This window comes from Somniosus microcephalus, unplaced genomic scaffold (assembly GCF_052327205.1).
Source record: "Somniosus microcephalus isolate GS21.2 unplaced genomic scaffold, FLI_Smic_1.0 scaffold64, whole genome shotgun sequence".
NCBI lineage: Eukaryota > Metazoa > Chordata > Chondrichthyes > Squaliformes > Somniosidae > Somniosus > Somniosus microcephalus.
The window spans coordinates 284,438-303,183 of NW_028225251.1; the positions used below are offsets into that span (position 1 = coordinate 284,438).

General features: G+C 50.2%; 1 protein-coding gene across 1 annotated transcript in view; it reads right to left on the reverse strand.

Annotated features, from left to right (window-relative positions):
- The window catches only part of LOC147083155 (uncharacterized), a 54,971-nt gene that overhangs the window by 14,773 nt on the left and 21,452 nt on the right, over window positions 1–18,746 (reverse strand). The window contains exon 2 of the mRNA XM_085980217.1: window positions 8,703–9,289. Coding sequence (XP_085836343.1) covers window positions 8,703–9,289 — 587 coding nt within the window. The remainder of the gene's footprint in view (window positions 1–8,702; window positions 9,290–18,746) is intronic.

Below are 18,746 nucleotides of genomic sequence, written 5' to 3' on the forward strand. Positions count from 1 at the left end.
ACCTGTACAAATCATCCTGGAGTTTCTCGGCATCCTCCTCACAGTACACACGCCCACCCAGCTTTGTGTCGTCTGCAAGCTTGGAGATATTACATCTAGTTTCCTAGTCCAGATCATTAATATATATTGTGAATATATATAATATATATAGGTTCCAAGGACCGATCCCTGCGGTACGCCACTAGTTACTGCCTGCCACTCAGAAAAAGACCCGTTTCCTCCAACTCTTTGCTTTCTGTCTGCCAACCAGTTCTCCATCCAAGTCAATGCCCCCAATCCCATGTGCCTTAACTTTACACGCTGTCGAATGCCTTTTGGAATTCCATGTACACCACGTTAACTGCATTGCCCTCATCAACCCTCTCTGTTACCTCATCAAAAACCTCAATCAGAATCAGAGCGACCGGGCCCAGTGGACGTGCGGCCAGAGCCCCGGCACCAGGAAACCCAGGGTGCAGCGCCTACCCCATCCGAGCCACCGCTTCCCGGTTTCTTCAGCTGGCTCCACCGAGTCCGACTCGGGAGAAAGGACAGGAGCCAGGCTCCCAGAATGGCCTGCGGCCCCGGGGAGCATGCGCACTCTCAGCGGGGAAATCAGCGCGTTGGATAGAGCGGTTTCTGGGGCGCAGGGAATTGTGGGTGCTGCAGCCCCCATTAGTCAGCTGCTGTCGGGAAGAGTTTTATTGCAGGTGACGGAAGTCGGTCCCTGGCCACCTGTGTAGGTCTTTTTGTTGCAGCAGTTTGAGCTGGAGTGGAGATGGAGCAGAAGCTGCTGGGTTTTCGATGGAATCTGGAACAGTACCCATGGATTGGAGGGTAGCTAATGTAACCCCATTATTCAAAAAAGGTGGTAGAGAGAAAACGGGGAATTACAGACCGGTAAGCCTGACATCGGTAGTGGGGAAAATGCTAGAGTCCATTATAAAAGATGTAATAACAGAGCACTTGGAAAAAAGTGACAAGATCGGACAAAGTCAACATGGATTTACAAAAGGTAAATCGTGCTTGACTAATCTACTGGAATTTTTTGAGGATGTAACTAGTAAAATAGGTAAGGGCGAACCAGTGGATGTGGTGTATTTGGACTTTCAGAAGGCTTTCGATAAGGTCCCACATAAGAGATTAGCGTGTAAAGTTAAGGCACATGGGATTGGGGGGCAAGGTATTGAATTGGATAGAGAACTGGTTGGCAGATAGAAAGCAAAGAGTTGGAATAAACGGGTCTTTTTCCGAGTGGCAGGCAGTGACTAGTGGGGTACCGCAGGGATCGGTCCTTGGGCCCCAGCTATTCACAATATATATTAATGATCTAGACAAGGGAACTAGATGTAATATCTCCAAATTTGCAGACGACACAAAGCTGGGTGGGCGTGTGTGCTGTGAGGAGGATGCCGAGAAACTCCAGTATGATTTTGACAGGTTGGGTGATTGGACAGATGAGTGGCAGATGCAGTATATTGTGGATAAATGCGAAATTATCCACTTTGGTGGCAAAAACAGGAAGGCAGATTATTATCTGAACGGCAATAGATTGGGAGAAGGGGAAGTGCAATGAGACCTGGGTGGTGTTGTGCACCAGTCGCTGAAGGTAAGCATGAAGGTGCAGCAGGCGGTTAAGAAGGCAAATGGTATGTTGGCCTTCATAGCGAGAGGGTTTGAGTACAGGAGCAAGGATGTCTTGCTGCAGTTGTGCAGGGCCTTGGTGAGACCACATCTTAAGTATTGTGTGCAGTTTTAGTCACCATATCTGAGGAAGGATATTCTTGCCATGGAAGGAGTCCAGCCAAGATTCACCAGGCTGATACCTGGGATGGCAGGAATGATGTACGAGGACATATTGGGTCGATTGGGCTTGTACTCGCTGGAGTTTAGAAGAATGAGAGGGGATCTCATTGAAACTTATAAAATTCTGGCAGGACTAGACAGACTAGACGCAGGAAGGATGTTCCCGATGGTCGGTGAGTCCAGAACCAAGGGTCACAGTCTAAGGATAAGGGGTAGGCCTTTTAGGACAGAGATGAGGAGTAATTTCTTCACCCAGAGAGTGGTGAACCTGTGGAATTCTGTACCACAGAAGGCAGTAGAGGCCAATTCATTAAATATATTCAAGAAGGAGCTGGATATATTTCTTAAGGCTAAAGAGATCAAGGGGTATGGGGAGAAAGCAGGGACCGAGTACTGAACTTGGATGATCAGCCATGATTGCACTGAATGGCAGAGCAGTCTCGAGGGGCCAAATGGCCTACTCCTGCTCCTATCTTCTATGTTTCTATCTCTTATGCAGGACCTTATCGAAAGCCTTTTGAAAGTCCAAATACACCACATCCACTGGTTCTCCCTTATCTATTTTACCAGTTACATCCTCAAAAAATTCCAGTAGATTAGTCAAGCACGATTTACCTTTTGTAAATCCATGTTGACTTTGTCCGATCCGGTCACTGTTTTCCAAGTGCTCTGCTATTACATCTTTTATAATGGACTTTAGCATTTTCCCCACTACCGATGTCAGGCTTACCGGTCTGTAATTCCCCGTTTTCTCTCTACCACCTTTTTTGAACAGTGGGGTAACATTAGCTACCTGCCAATCCATGGGTACTGTTCCAGAGTCTATCGAATTTTGGAAGATGACCAGCAATGCATCTACTAATTCTAGGGCCACTTCCTTAAGTACCCTAGGATGTAGATTATCGTCTATGTTTCTATGTATTCAATCTTTCCTTGTAGCTGAAATTCTCTAGTCCTGGCAACACCCTCGTAAATCTCCTGTCTCGAGCAGTCACATCTTTCCTGCAATGGGGCGAGCAGAACTGCACGCAGCACTCTAGCCGGTGGCCTAACTGGCGTTTTGTACAGTTCAAGCAGAACCTCCCTGCTCTTACATGATACAGAGAGAGGCACTGCCCCTTTAAATACCTGGGGGGCACCCATTCCATGGCCAAGCAATTGTTTTTGTTGAAAAGGGGCCGCAGTCCCCTTTGACTCACCCCCCCACCCTCTCACCCACCACAAATACTCACGCGAGAGAGAGAGAGGAGGAAGAACGCTGGTCTTTGTCCCTTTAAAAGTGGCTGCCCACCAAAATGTTCACAGCACCAGGGCTCTTTGTTCTGGATAAAAGTCAAAAAGAGAAAAGGTTCACTTATTTTTAAATGAATGCAGTTGATGAATAGTCTTGCAACAAAGGTAATGTAAAGGAATAAACACTCACAAGCTGGGTTTTATTTCCACCCCCTCCTCCCCTTCCCTTTAACAGCTCCTGCAGACAATGAAAGCAGGAAAACGGCCTGCAGCCCACCGAGGTTCCGCCCCACTCCCTCCCTCCCGCGCCGCCATTGGTTGGGAGGACCGTCAGCCCGTCCGGTCCTCCCAGCGTTATCCGCGCTTCTGATTGACGCGAGGCGCCCGTCAATCAACCCCCCCTCCGATTACGCGCTGACGCCAGCACGCAACGCCCAGGGGTCGGTTGGATCGGCGCACGCCACCGCAAGGTAAAAAAAAGACACCCCACACAAATGAGGAAAAACCAAGAATAATAATAATCGCACTTTAGAGGGGAGGAGGTTGGGGGAATTAATGAGTGATTTCAATTTGTTTCGGGAAAAACCTTTTTAAAAAGCTTCCCAACGGTGCGAGGCGGGCTGCGCATGCGCTCCAGCCAGCCTTTGACTCCCCCACGTGGGCTCGGACACGCCCACTTGCCTTCCCCTGCACCAATCACAGCGCGGGCATGCGCTATCAATCGTCACCTGTCAATCACACTCCCTTCCCCCTCGTGGTGTCGATTGACAGCGGTGTCAGCCAATGAGGTGCAGGAAGGGGCGGGACCAGGGCCTGCCAGCAGAAGACGGAAGGCCGGGCCCGGGGAAGAGGCGGAATCAGCGGCCGGGGTAAAGTAAAGTGTTGGGGAATCGATTTAAATCGAGGTGAGGGGGGAGCGGAGAGCGAGATTATAAAGTAAAATACGAGAAAAACCAAACCTGAGAGTCGGGCGGGCGGGACTTCCACGGAAGCCGAACGGAGCGGATTGAGCCACGCGGTGTAGCGGAGTGAGCCGGAGCAATGTGATTCTGACTGACGGGAGCGCGGACCAATAGGAAGAGGGATCAGGTGGGAGGACTCAACTGGGCGGCCTGGTCCTCCAACCAATGGCGGCGCGGCAAGGGGACGGGGCCTTCCTCCCCGGCGCTGAGGCTGAGGCCCGATTGTGACGTCATCAGAGGAAGCGGCCCAATCAGGTGGATGGAGGCCCGACCCGGCCTGTGACTGACGGGAGTTCTGACCAGTAGGAAGAGGGCGGGCCGGGGTCCGCCAACCAATGGCGGCGCGGCAAGGGGGCGGGTCCTCCAGCTCAGGTGTGCTGGGGCCGATTGTGACGCGCTGTCCCCAGGTGAGAGCAGCTCAGTCAGCACAGAGCTGGGGCTGGAATCTGGGAGAGGGGCCGCAGGCAGCGGGCCTGGCAAAGGGGCAGAGCCACAGCAGTTTTGCAAAAAAAAAAATTTTTAATATTAATTTTAAAATAAGCTCATTTAAAGACAAATTTCCTGCAGTTTCAGAGACAGCCTTTGTCACTGCAATAATTTCTTAAATGTTTAAAAATTAAATCAAAACATAGAAACATCGAAGATAGGAGCAGGAGTCGGCCATTCGGCCCTTCGAACCTGCTCTGCCGTTCAATGAGATCATGGCTGATCATCCAGATTCAGTACCCTGTCCCTGCCTTCTCCCCATATCCCTTGATCCCTTTAGCCTCAAGAAATATATCCAACTCTTTCTTGAATATATTTAATGAATTGGCCTCTACTGCCTTCTGTGGTAGAGAATTCCACAGGTTCACCACTCTCTGGGTGAAGAAATTCCTCCTCATCTCAGTCCTAAATGGCTTACCCCTTATCCTTAGACTGTGACCCCTGGTTCTGGATCCCCCGACCATCGGGAACATCAGTTCATTAAATATATTCAAGAAAGAGTTGGATATATTTCTTAAGGCTAAAGGGATCAAGGGATATGGGGAGAAAGCAGGGACAGGGGACTGAATTTGGATGATCAGCCATGATCTCATTGAATGGCAGAGCAGGCTCGAGGGGCCGAATGGCCGACTCCTGCTCCTATCTTCTATGTTTCTATGTTTTGATTTAATTTTTAAATATTTAAGAAATTATTGCAGTGACAAAGGCTGTCTCTGAAACTGCAGGAAATTTGTCTTTAAATAAGCTTTTTTTAAATTATTTTAAAAAAATTTTTTTGCAAAGCTGCATCAAAGAGGAAGACAGTAGCGTAAGTAAAGAAAAACTTGCATTTATATAGCGCCATTCACGACCAGCGGACGTCTCAAAGCGCTTTACAGTCAATGAAGTACTTTTGAAGTGGAGTCACTGTTGTAATGTGGGAAATGATGCAGCGCACAGCAAGCTCCCACAAACAGCAATGTGATAATGACCAGATAATCTGATTTTGTTATGTTGGTTGTGGGATAAATATTGGCCGGGACTCTGGGATAATTTCCCTACTCTTCTTCGAAGAAGTGCCAGGGGATCTTTTACATCCACCCGAGAGAGCAGACGGGGCCTCGGTTTAACGTCTCATCCGAAAGACGGCCCCTCCGACAGTGCCGCACTCCCTCAGCACTGCACTGGAGTGTCAGCCTAGCTTTATGTGCTCGAGTCTCTGGAGTGGGACTTGAACCCACCACCCTTTGACCCAGAGGCGAGTGAGCTGCCCACTGAGCCACAGCTGACAACGTTGGTCCCTTAGAGGTAGAGACAGGAGAAATTATTATGGGGAATAAGGAAATGGCAGAAACGTTAAAACAAATATTTTGTATCTCTTCACAGTAGAAGACACAAAAGCAAACCAAAGATGGTGGGGAACCGAGGGTTTAATGAGGGTGAGGAACTTAATGTAAAGTACTAGAGAAACTAATGGGACTAAAAGCTGACAAATCCCCTGGACCTGACGGCCTACATCCTAGGGTTCTAAAAGAGGTGGCTGAAGAGATAGTGGATGCATTGGTTTTGATCTTCCAAAATTCCCGAGGTTCTAGAACGGTCCCAGCGGATTGGAAGGTCGCAAATGTAACAACGCTATTCAAGAAAGGAGGGAGAGAAAAAACAGGGAACGACGGGCCAGTTAGCCTGACATCAGTCGTTGGGAAAATGCTGGAATCCATTGTTACGGAAGTTGTATCAGGGCACTTAGAAAATCATAACATGGGTAGGCAGAGTCAACATGGTTTTATGGAAGGGAAATCGTGTTTGACACATTTATTGGAGTTATCTGAGGATGTAACTAGCAGGGTAGATAAAGGGGAACCAGTGGATGTAGTATATTTGGATTTCCAAAGGGCATTCGACAAGGTGCCACATAAAAGATTATTACACAAGGTTAGGGCTCACGGGGTTGGGGGTAATATAGTAACATGGATAGAGGATTGGTTAACAGGCAGAAAACAGAGAGTCGGGATAAACGGACCTTTTTCAGGTTGGCAGGCTGTAACTAGTGGGGTGCCGCGTGGATCAGAGTTGGGGCCTCAGCTATTTACAATCTATATTAATGACCCAGATGAAGGGACCGAGTGTAATGTATCCAAGTTTGCTGATGATACAAAGCTAGGTGGGACAGTAAGCTGTGAGGAGAACACAGAGACTCTGTAAAGGGATATAGATAGACTGAGTGAGTGGGCAGTAAGGTGGCAAATGGAGTATAATGTGGGGAAATGTGAGGTTATTCACTTTGGTAGGAAGAATAGAAAAACAGAATATATTTTAAATGGTGAGAAACTTTCAAATGTTGGTGTTCAGAGAGATTTGGGTGTCCTCGTGCAAGAAACACAGAAAGCTAGCCTGCAGGTACAGCAAGTAATAAGGAAGGCAAATGGCATGTTGGCCTTTATTACAAGGGGGTTGGAGTATAAGAGTGAGGAAGTCTTGCTCCAATTGTACAGGGCCTTGGTGAGACCACACCTGGAGTACTCTGCACAGTTTTGGTCTCCTTATCTAAGGAAGGATATACTTGCCTTGGAGGCGGTGCAACGAAGGTTCACTAGATTGATTCCTGGGATGAGAGGGCTGTCCTATGATGAGAGATTGTGTAGATTGGGCCGATACTCTCTGGAGTTTAGAAGAATGAGAGGTGATCTCATTGAAACATACAAGATTCTGAAGGGGATTGACAGGGTAGATGCTGAGAGGTTGTTTCCCCTGGCTGGAGTGTCTAGAACTAGGGGGCATAGTCTCAGGATAAGGGGTCAGCCATTTAAGACTGAGATGAGGAGGAATTTCTTCACTCAGAGGGTTGTGAATCTCTGGAATTCTCTGCCCCAGAGGGCTGTGAATGCTGAGTCTTTGAGTATATTCAAGGCTGAGATCGATAGATTGTTGGACTCTAGGGGAATCAAGGGATATGGAGATCGGGCGGGAAAGTGGAGTTGAGGTCGATGATCAGCCATGATCTTATTGAATGGTGGAGCAGGCTCGAGGGGCCGTATGGCCCACTCCTGCTCTTATTTCTTATGTTCTTATGGACTTTCAAAAGGCATTTGATAAAGTACCACACAAGAGACCTACTTGGAGAATAGAAGCACAGGGAATTAAAGGGCTGATGGCAATTTGGGTATATAATTGGCTGAGAGATAGGAGACAGTGAGCAGTGCTGAGGGATGTTTTTCTGACTGGAGGGAAGTATGCAGTGGGGTCCCCCAGGGGTCGGGATTAGGACCACTGCTTTTCTTGTTATATATAACTGACCTGGACTTGGGTATAGGTGTACAAGTTTGAAATTTACAGATGATACAAAACTTGGCAACGTAGTAAATAGTGAGCATAGTAGTAGCAGACTTCAGAAGGACAGAGACAGACTGTGAAATGAGCAGACACAAGGCAGATGAAATTAAATGAGGATAAGTGTGAAGTGATGCACTTTGGGAGAAACAACAGGGAGAGGCCGTATAATCTAAATGGGACTATTTTGAGGGGGTGCAAGAGCAGAGGGACCTGGGGGACCATATTCACAAATCTTAGAAAGTGCCGCGGCAAGTTGGTGAGGTGGTTCAGAAAGTGTATGGGATACTTGGCTTTGTAAATAGGGCCATTGAATACAAACACAAGGAAGTTACACTAAACCTTTACAAATCACTAGTTAGGCCTCGGCTGGAGTGTTGTGTACAGTTCTGGGCACCACACTTTAGGAAGGATGTCAAGGCCTTGGAGAGGGTACAGAGGAGGTTGACCAAGATGGTACCAGGGATGAGGGACTTCAGTTATGTGGAGAGATTGGAGGAGCTGGGGTTGTTCTCCTTGGAGCAGAAGGTTAAGAGGAGACCTAATAGAGGTGTTCAAAATTACGAGGGGTTTTGATCGAGCATCATAGGAACAAACTGTTCACTCTGGCAAGTGGGTCGGTAACCAGAGGTCTCAGATTTAAAATAGTTGCTGAAAGAACTAGAGGGAAATGAGGAGAATTGTTTTCACACAGAGGGTTGTTAAGATCTGGAACGCACCATCTGAAAGGATGCTGGAATCAGGTTGCACAGGAACTTTCAAACAGTGATTGGACATGTCCTTGAAGAGGACTAGTTTGCAGAGTTCTGGGGATAAAGCTAGGGTTTGGGACTAAATTGGACAGCTCTTTCAAAGAGCCGGCACAGACAGGATGGGCCGAATCACCTCCTTCTGTGCTGTTAGATTCGATGATCAGTGTGAACTCGCTGGTGTCTCTTAAGGCTCGTAGAGCTTTTAAAGCTCTTCCCACAGTCAGAACATTTAAAGGGTCTCTCGTCAGTGTGAACAAGCTGGTGTGCCAGCAGGTTGGATGACTGAGTGAATCCCTTCCCACACACGGAGCAGGTGAATGGTCCCTCTCCAGTGTGTAGGTGTTGGTGTCTCTTCAGCTCCCTGGAGCTTTTAAAGATCTTCCCACAGTCAGAACATTTAAAGGGTCTCTCATCAGTGTGAGCTCGCTGGTGTTGCTTCAGATCCCCGGAGCTTTTAAAGCTCTTCCCACAGTCAGAACATTTAAACGGCCTCTCATCAGTGTGAGCTCGCTGGTGTTGCTTCAGATACTGGGGGCTTTTAAAGCTCTTCCCACAGTTAGGACACTGAAATGGTCTCTCATCTTTGTGAACAAACTGGTGTTCCTTCAGTTCCCCGGGGCTTTTAAAGCTCTTCCCACAGTCAGAACATTGAGATGGTCTCTCATCAGTGTGAACAAGCTGGTGTTTCTTCAGATGCCCGGGGCTTTTAAAGCTCTTCCCACAGTCAGAACACTGAAATGGTCTCTCCCCAGTGTGAACTCGCTGGTGTGTTTGCAGGTGGGATGAACAAACAAATCCCTTTCCACACACGGAGCAGGTGAATGGACTGTCCCTGGTGCTACTGCGCCGTTGAACTTCCAACATAGACGGGGAACTGAATCCCTTCCCACCGTCCCCACCTTTACCCGGTTTCTCCCCGGTGTGATGGTGTATGTGTCTCGCCAGGTCAGGCGATCGGCTGAATCCGCGTCCACACACCGAACACGTGTGCGGTTTGTCATCGCTGCGATCGCTGCTTTCTCCTTCCATGTGCAAAGGCCGATGATATTCAGGTCCTGATGAATCCAGCGACTCTGTCAGATGTTGACGTAATGTTTGGTCTGAGCTTCCCGCCTGTAACTGCTGCACTTCTATAACCCTGTAAATTGAGATCAGAAAAGGATCAGAGGCAAACTGTTGTTTAATTATCCCCTTTCCGAACCTAGGGGCAGTGAAGCTGATTTTCAGGCTCCAGCTGCTGCACAGGTTGGTTGAAAATATCAGCAGTAATGGCAGCTGCAATACCCACAAGCCCCCACGCTCCAGAAAGCGCTCTGTTGACGCTGAGTCCCGCACATGTGCTCATGGCCCCCGCGCTCTCCCTCCTGCTCCACAATCGCCCGTCCCAATCGGTCCACAACGCGCATGATCAGCACAAAAAACCCCGCGGTTGGAACATCGGGCGCGCATGCGGAGCCGCAACATCTGGTACGAGTGCGCGGCTCAGGTGGGGGCGAGTCGGTGTTTCGCCTCAGCCGCCAAGGAGGTGCGCATGTGCAGGACGACCCAACATTCCTCCTGTCAGCAGTCACTCCCTCGTTTCTTTAATAAAAACAGAAAATGCTGGAAATACTCAGCAGGTCAGGCAGCATCTGTGGAGAGAGAAACAGAGTTAATGTTTCAGGTCAATGACCTTTTGTCAGAACTGCTTGTTCTTTAGTGTGAGCCAGTGACTCAGTGGGTAGCACTCTCGCCTCTGAGGCACAAAGTTGTGGGTTCAAGTCCCACTCCAGAAACTTGAACATTGAATGGCGGAGCAGGCTCGAGGGGCCAAATGGCCTACTCCTGCTCCTATCTTCTATGTTTCTATGTAAGTTTAGGGACCCTCCATGTTGACTTTGTCCGATCCTGTCACTGTTTTCCAAGTGCTCTGCTATTACATCCTTTAAAATGGACTCTAGCATTTTCCCCACTACCGATGTCAGGCTTACCGGTCTGTAATTCCCCGTTTTCTCTCTACCACCCTTTTTGAATAGTGGGGTAACATTAGCTACCTGCCAATCCATGGGTACTGTTCCAGAGTCTATCGAATTTTGGAAGAGGACCAGCAATGCATCTACTATTTCTAGGGCCACTTCCTTAAGTACCCTAGGATGTAGATTATCAGGCCCTGGGGATTTATCAGCCTTCAATCCCATCAATTTCCCTAACACCATTTCCCTACAAATACTGATTTCATTCAGTTCCTCCCTTTCATTAGACCCGATGTTCACCCGACATCTCTGGGATGTTATTTGTGTCCTCCTTTGTGAAGACAGAACCAAAATATGTATTTAAGACCAGGACCAGTGCAAGATAGATTAAGGCGATACTTAGTACAACTAAATCAGGAGGTACAAGCACTAAATAAAGAAGTGAGGAACTAACAACAGATGAAAGATCTAGAAAGGCAGAATGCTGGACTTAAACCAGACGAGTTGCCCAGAATCGGTCAACAAGTAATGACGCAAGTTATCGGAAGAAAGGGAATGGGGCCCGTTGGATGGGGCCATGTACTGTATTAATGACAAGTGATACGTGTGTTTGTCTACAGGAACCGATGGGTATGCGATGGAAGCAATGGACCCAGGTGAAACCATTTAACACTAAAGACCCCCATTCTACCCTCTCCTCTAGGGGAAAGAGCTCGGAAGACAACCAGACCTCTGTTTAAATTACAGATAAACATGGATCCAGTCGACCCTTTATATCAGAGGGTCTGTCTCGGGGAGAAGAAGCTCTCCCGGTTTACCCTTACACCCGAGAACTCATTTTTAATGTGGAAACAAGTCACCCTCGGTTCCGCCTGAGAAAGAAGAAGATATAATTGGAGTAATACTTCTTTACTCCTGTACTCAAATCCTCTTGTAATGAAGGCCAGCATACCATTTGCCTTCTTAACTGCCTTTCATGACCACTGGACGTCCCAAAGCGCTTTACAGCCAATGAAGTACTTTAGAAGTGTAGTCACTGTTGTAATGTGGGAAACGTGGCAGCTAATTTGCGCACAGCAAGCTCCCACAAACAGCAATGTGATAATGACCAGATAATCTGTTTTTTCATCATGTTGATTGAGGGATAAATATTGGGCTCAAAACACCGGGGATAACTTCTTCGAAATAGCACCACGGGATCTTTTCCGCCCACCTGAGGGGGCAGGCGGGGGCCTCGGTTTAACGTCTCATCCGTAGGACAGCAACTCCGACACTGCAGCGCTCCCTCAGTACTGCCCCCCCGACAGTGCGGCGCTCCCTCAGTACTGCCCCTCCCACAGTGCGGCGCTCCCTCAGTACTGCCACTCCGACAGTGCGGCGCTCCCTCAGTACTGCCCGCCCGACAGTGCGGCGCTCCCTCAGTACTGCCCCGCCTACAGTGCGGCGCTCCCTCAGTACTGCCCCTCCGACAGTGCGGCGCTCCCTCAGTACTGACACTCCGACAGTGCGGCGCTCCCTCAGTACTGCTACCTCGACAGTGCGGCGCTCCCTCAGTACTGCCCCTCCGACAGTGCGGCGCTCCCTCAGTACTGCCCCTCCGACAGTGCGGCGCTCCCTCAGTACTGCCCCTCCGACAGTGCGGCGCTCCCTCAGTACTGCCCCTCCGACAGTGCGGCGCTCCCTCCGTACTGTCCCTCCGACAGTGCGGCGCTCCCTTAGTACTGCCCCTCCGACAGTGCGGCGCTCCCTCAGTACTGCTCCTCCGACAGTGCGGCGCTCCCTCAGTACTGCCCCTCCGTCAGTGCGGCGCTCCCTCAGTACTGCCCCTCCGCCAGTGCAGCGCTCCCTCAGTACTGCCCCTCCGCCAGTGCAGCGCTCCCTCAGTACTGCCCCTCCGACAGTGCGGCGCTCCCTCAGTACTGCCCCTCCGTCAGTGCGGCGCTCCCTCAGTACTGCCCCTCCGACAGTGCGGCGCTCCCTCAGTACTGCCCCTCCGTCAGTGCGGCGCTCCCTCAGTACTACGCCTCCCACAGTGCCTCGCTTTATGTGCTCACGTCCCTGGAGCGGCCCCTTTTTTGCAGAGTGACCAAGGCTGTCTGTAGGAAACAATTTTGCATTTGAAAGGAGCTTGTATCGTGAAGCTTGTGCCCCTTTGCCAGGCCCGCTGCCTGCGGCCCCTCTCCCAGATTCCAGCCCCAGCTCTGTGCTGACTGAGCTGCTCTCACCTGGGGACAGCGCGTCACAATCGGCCCCAGCGCACCTGAGCTGGAGAGGAGGCCCCGCCCCCTTGCCGCGCCACCATTGGTTGGAGGACCAGGCCGCCCAGTTCAGTCCTCCCAGCTCAGCCTTCTTCCTATTGGTCAGAACTCGGGCCGGCCTCCATCCACCTGATTGGGCCTCTTCCTCTGGTGACGTCACAATCAGGCCCCAGCCCACCAGTGCCAGGGAAGAAGGTCCCGCCCCCTTGCCGCGCCGCAATTGGTTGGAGGACCAGGCCGCCCAGTTCAGTCCTCCCAGCTCAGCCCTCTTCCTATTGGTCAGCGCTCCCGTCAGTCACAATCACTTTGTTCCGGCTTACTCCGCCACCGCGCGCGGTTCAATCCGCTCCGTTCGGCGTCCGCGGAGGTCCCGCCCGCCCGACTCTCAGGTTTGTTTTTTCTCGTATTTTACTTTATAATCTCGTTCTCCGCTCCCACCTCACCTCGATTTAAATCGATTCCCCAACACTACTTTACCCCGGCCGCTGATTCCGCCGCTTCACCGGGCCCGGCCTTCCGTTTGCGCCCCGGAGGCCCCGCGCAGGCGCACTGGCTGGGGAAGGGAGGGTGATTGACAGGTGACGATCGATAGAAGCGCCTGCCCGCGCTGTGATTGGTGCAGGGGAAGGCAAGTGGGCGTGTCCGGCCCCCGGGCCCACGTGGGGGGGTCAAAGGCTGGCTGAAGCGCATGCGCAGCCCGCCTCGCACCGTTGGGAAGCTTTTCAAATATTTTTTTTTGCGAAACAAATTGAAAACACTCATTAATTCCCGCAACCTCCTCCCCTCTAAAGTGCGATTATTATTATTTTTGTTTTTCCTCACTTGTGTGGGGTGTCTTTTTTTTACCTTGCGGTGGCGTGCGCCGATCCAACCGACCCCTGGGCGTTGCGTGCTGGCGTCAGCGCGTAATCGGAGGGGGGGTTGATTGACGCGAGGCGCCCGCCAATCAGGAGCGGGGAAAACGCTGGGAGGACCGGGTGGGCTGACGGTCCTCCAACCAATGGCGGCGCGGGAGGGAGGGGGGCGGGACCTCGGTGGGCTGCAGGCCGCTTTCCTGCTTTCATTGTCTGCAGGAGCTGTTAAAGGGAAGGGGAGGAGGGGGGTGGAAAAAACCCCAGCTTGTGAGTGTTTATTCCTTTGCATTACCTTTATTGCAAGGCTATTCATCAGCTGCATTCATTAAAAAATAAGTGAACCTTTTCTCTTTTTGACTTTTATCCTGAACAAAGAGCCCTGGTGCTGTGAACATTTTGGTGGGCAGCCACTTTTAAAGGGACAAAGACCAGCATTCTTCCTCCTCTCTCTCTCTTGTGAGTATTTGTGGTGGGTGAGAGGGTTGGGGGGTGAGTCAAAGGGGACTGTGGCCCCTTTTCAACAAAAACAATTGCTTGGCCATTTAAAGGGGAATGGGTGCCCCCCAGGTATTTAAAGGGGCAGTGCCTCTCTCTTTCTGTATCATGTAAGAGCAGGCAGGTTCTGCTTGAACTTTACAAAAACACCAGTTAGGGCACCGCGTGCAGTTCTGGCCGTCCCCATTGCAGGAAAGATGTGACTGCTCGAGACGGGAGATTTTCGAGGATGTTGCCAGGACTAGAGAATTTCAGCTACAAGGAAAGATTGAATACATCGAAGATAGGAGCGGGAGCAGGCCATTCGGCCCCTCGAGCCTGTTCCCCCATTCAATGGGATCATGGCTGATCATCCAAATTCAGTACCCTGTCCCTGCCTCCTCCCCATATCCCTTTAGCCTTAAGAACTATATAAGTACAGGAGTAAAGAAGTCTTACTCCAATTATATAGGGCCTTGGTGAGACCACACCTGGAGTACTGTGTACAATTTTGGTCTCCTTACCTAAGGAAGGATATACTTGCCATAGAGGGAGTGCAATGAAGGTTCACGAGATTGATTCCTGGGATGGCGGGACTGTCGTATGAGAAGAGATGGAGTAAACTAGGCCTGTATTCTCTTGAATTCAGAAGAATGAGAGGGGATCTCATTGAAACTTATAAAATTCTAACAGGACTAGACAGACTAGATGCAGGAAGGATGTTCCCGATGGCAGGGGAGTCCAGAACCAGGGGTCACAGTCTAAGGATAAGGGGTAAGCCATTTAGGACAGAAATGAGGAGGAATTTCTTCACCCAGAGAGTGGTGAACCTGTGGCATTCTCTACCACAGAAGGCAGTGGAGGCCAATTCATTAAATATATTCAAGAAGGAGTTAGATATATTTCTTAAGGCTAAAGGGATCTAGGGATATGGGGAGAAGGCAGGGACAGGGTACTGAGTTTGGATGATCAGCCATGATCTCATTGAATGGTGGAGCAGGCTCGAGGGGCTGAACGGCCTACTCCTGCTCCTATCTTCTATGTTTCTATGTCTTAAGGGAGGATAGCAAGGCGGAGAGGTTCAGGGAGGGATTTCCAGAGCTTAGGCCAAGGCAACAGAAGACACGGCCACTGATGATGCAGCGATTATAATCAGGAATGCTCAAGAGGGCAGAATGGGAGGAACGCAGATGTCTCAGGGTGGCGGGCGGGGGGGGGGCGTTGTTTTCTTTGGAACCGAGGAGGCTGAGGGGAGACCTGATTGAGGTGTATAAAATTCTGAGGGGCCTAGATAGGAAGGACCTATTTCCCTTGGCAGAGAGGTCCGCAATGAGGGGGCAAAGATTTAAAGTAATTGGTCGGAGGTTTGTTGAGGAGAAATGTTTTCACCCAGTGGGTGGTGGGGGTCTGGAACTCCCTGCCTGACAGGGTGGTAGAGGCAGAAACTCTCATCACATTTTAAAAAGTACTTGGATGTGCACTTCAAGTGCTGTAACCTACAAGGCCACGGACCAAGTGCTGGAAAGTGGGATTAGTGTGGATAGCACTTAATCGGCCGGCACAGACAAGATGGGCCAAATGGCCTCCTTCCGTGTCATTATTTTTCTGTGATTCTATCGCGGGGGGCGGGTGGTTGTGAGGCTGAAGGGAATAACTAAGATAGGGAGGGGCGAGGCCGTGGAGGGATTTGAAAACAAGGATGAGAATTTTGAAATCGAAGCATTGCTTAACCGGGAGCCAATGTAGGTCAGCGAGCACAGGGGTGATGGGTGAACGGGACTTGGTGTTGAGTTACGACACGGGTAGTTTTGGATCACCTCAAGTTTACATAGGGTAGAATGTGGGAGGCCAGCCAGGAGTGCGTTGGAATAGTCGAGTCAAGAGGTAACAAAGCCCGGGTGAGGGTTTCAGCATCGGATGAGCTGAGGCAGGGGTGGAGACGGGCGATGTAACCGAGGTGGAAGTAGGCGGTCTTTGTTATGCTGTGGATATGCGGTCGGAAGCTCATTTCAGGGTCAGAGATGACACCAAGGTTGTGAACAGTGTGGTTCAGCCTCAGAGAGATGTTAGCAAGAGGGATTGAGTCAGTGGCTAGGGAACAGAGTTTGTGGCAGGGACTGAAAACAATTGCTTTCGTCTTCCCAATATTTAATTGGAGAAAGTTTCTGCTCACCCAGAACTGGATTAGAGATCGTGGCGGGGTCGTGAGAAGTGGTGGTGAGGTAGAGCTGGGTGTCGTCAGCGTACATGTGGAAACTGACGCTGTGTTTTCAGATGATGTCACCAAGGGGCAGCATTTAGATGAGAAATAGGAGGGGCCCAAGGATAGATCCTTGGGGGACACCAGAGGTAACGATGCGGGAGCGGGAAGAGAAACCATTGCAGGCGATTCTGTGGCTACGATTAGATAGATAAGAATGGAACCAGGCGAGTGCAGTCCCACCCAGCTGGACGACGGTCGAGAGGCGTTGGAGAAGGATGGAGTGGTCAACCGTGTCAAAGGCTGCAGACAAGTCAGGAAGGACGAGGAGGGATAGTTTACCTTTGTCACAGTCACAAAGGATGTCATTTGATGAGACTTTGCTGAGACTTGATTTGACTTCAGGGCCAAGTCAGTGAGGTGGATTGGGCTGTTTCTGGCCCACTGGTTATTGTCGGCACGGCTAGACACCAGTGGGACCGGCTCTACCCTGTTTGTTCTTTGAGGCAAAATAAGCCAAAAAAAATTCCTGCTTCCCCCCTTACCCTTTCTACACTCCTTTTACAGGGTTTTAGAAGTGGAGCATTTACAGACAGGAAGCTCAAACCAAACATCACCTCAAGGTCTGAGGGTTAGACGATTCCTCAGGACCTGATTCAGTCGCTCCTCCAATCTGCTGGCACACCCGTGAGTTCACACTGGGGAGAGAACTTCTAAATGTACTGAAAGAGCTTCAAAATCTACAAATACCTGAAGCATCACCAGTGGCCACACACTGGGGGAAACCCGGGCCCCGTGTGTGGGAAGGGATTCACTCAGCCATCCGCTCCGATGATACACCAGCAAGTTCACACGAGGGAGGGACCTTTACCCTCCATGCTGCTGAGACACCAGCTTGTCCACACCGAAGAGGGACCGTTGACCTGCTCCGTGTTTTTGAAGCAATTCTCTCATTCTGCCACCCTCCTGAGACACCAGCTTGTTCACAGTGATGAGAGACCGATTAAATGTTCTGACTGTGGGAAGAGATTTAAAAGGTCCCAGGATCTGAAGAGACACCAGCTGGAGAGAGCAGGAGGGATTCTGTTCACCTGCTTCCTGTGTGGGAAGAGATTCACTCGGTCCTCGAATCTGCTGGCACACCAGCGAGTTCACACTGGGGAGAGGCCGGTGAAACATTCCGACTGTGGGAAAAGCTTTCAACTGTCCCAGGAGCTGAAGGGACACCAGCTGGAGAGAGCAGGAAAGACGCCGTTCACCTGCTCCGTGTGTGGGAAGGGATTCACTCGACCATCCCACCTGGTGAGACACCAGCAAGTTCACACTGGGGAGAGACCATTCACCTGCTCCGTGTGTGGGAAGGGATTCACTCAGTCATCCGACCTGTTGAGACACCAGCAAGTTCACACTGATGAGAGACCATTTAAATGTTCTGACTGTGGGAAGAGCTTTAAAACCTCTGGGGATCTGAACGGACACCAGCGAGTTCACTCCGATGAGAGACCGTTTACATGTTCTGTCTGTGGGATGAGCTTTAAAAGCTCCAGGAATCTGAACGGACACCAGCGAGTTCACACTGGGGAGAGACCGTTCACCTGCTCCGTGTGTGGGAAGGGATTCACTCGGTCATCCCACCTGCTGAGCCATCAACAAGTTCACACTGATGAGAAACCGTTCACCTGCTCCGTGTGTGGGAAGGGATTCACTCGGTCATCGGACCTACTGAGCCATCAACAAGTTCACACTGATGAGAAACTGTTCACCTGCTCCGTGTGTGGGAAAGGATTCACTCGGTCATCGGACCTACTGAGACACCAGCGAGTTCACACTGTTCTGTAGTGCAGGGCCCTGGAGACAGCTGGGGTGACATGAACGTGGAATGGATGAATGTTTTATAAATTCTTGTACTGCTGTTTAATCTTTAAGACTGTTGTGCTGATGATTTCCTTGATTTGACTGTTTATGGTGTTCCATAGAATGTACAGCACAGAAACGGGCCATTCAGCCCAACTGGTCCATGCCAGTGTTTATGCCCCACACCCACCCTACTTCAATTAACCCGATCAACATCTCCTCCCATTCCTTTCTCCCTCATGTGGCTTCCCCATAAATCCATCTATGCTGTTCACCTCAACCACTCCCTGTGGTAGCGAGTTCCCCATTCTCACCATTCTTTTGGTAAAAAAGTTTCTCCTGAATTCACTCCTGTATTTATTAGTGACTATTTTAAGTTTGTGGCCTCATAAACATAGAAACATAGAAGATAGGAGCAGGAGTAGGCCATTCTGCCCCTCGGGCCTGCTCCGCCATTCAATGAGATCATGGCTGATCATCCAAATTCAGTACCCTGTCCCTGCCTTCTCCCCATATCCCTTTAGCCTTAAGAAATATATCTAACTCCTTCTTGAATATATTTAATGAATTGGCCTCCACTGCCTTCTGTGGTGGAGAATTCCACAGGTTCACCACTCTCTGGGTGAA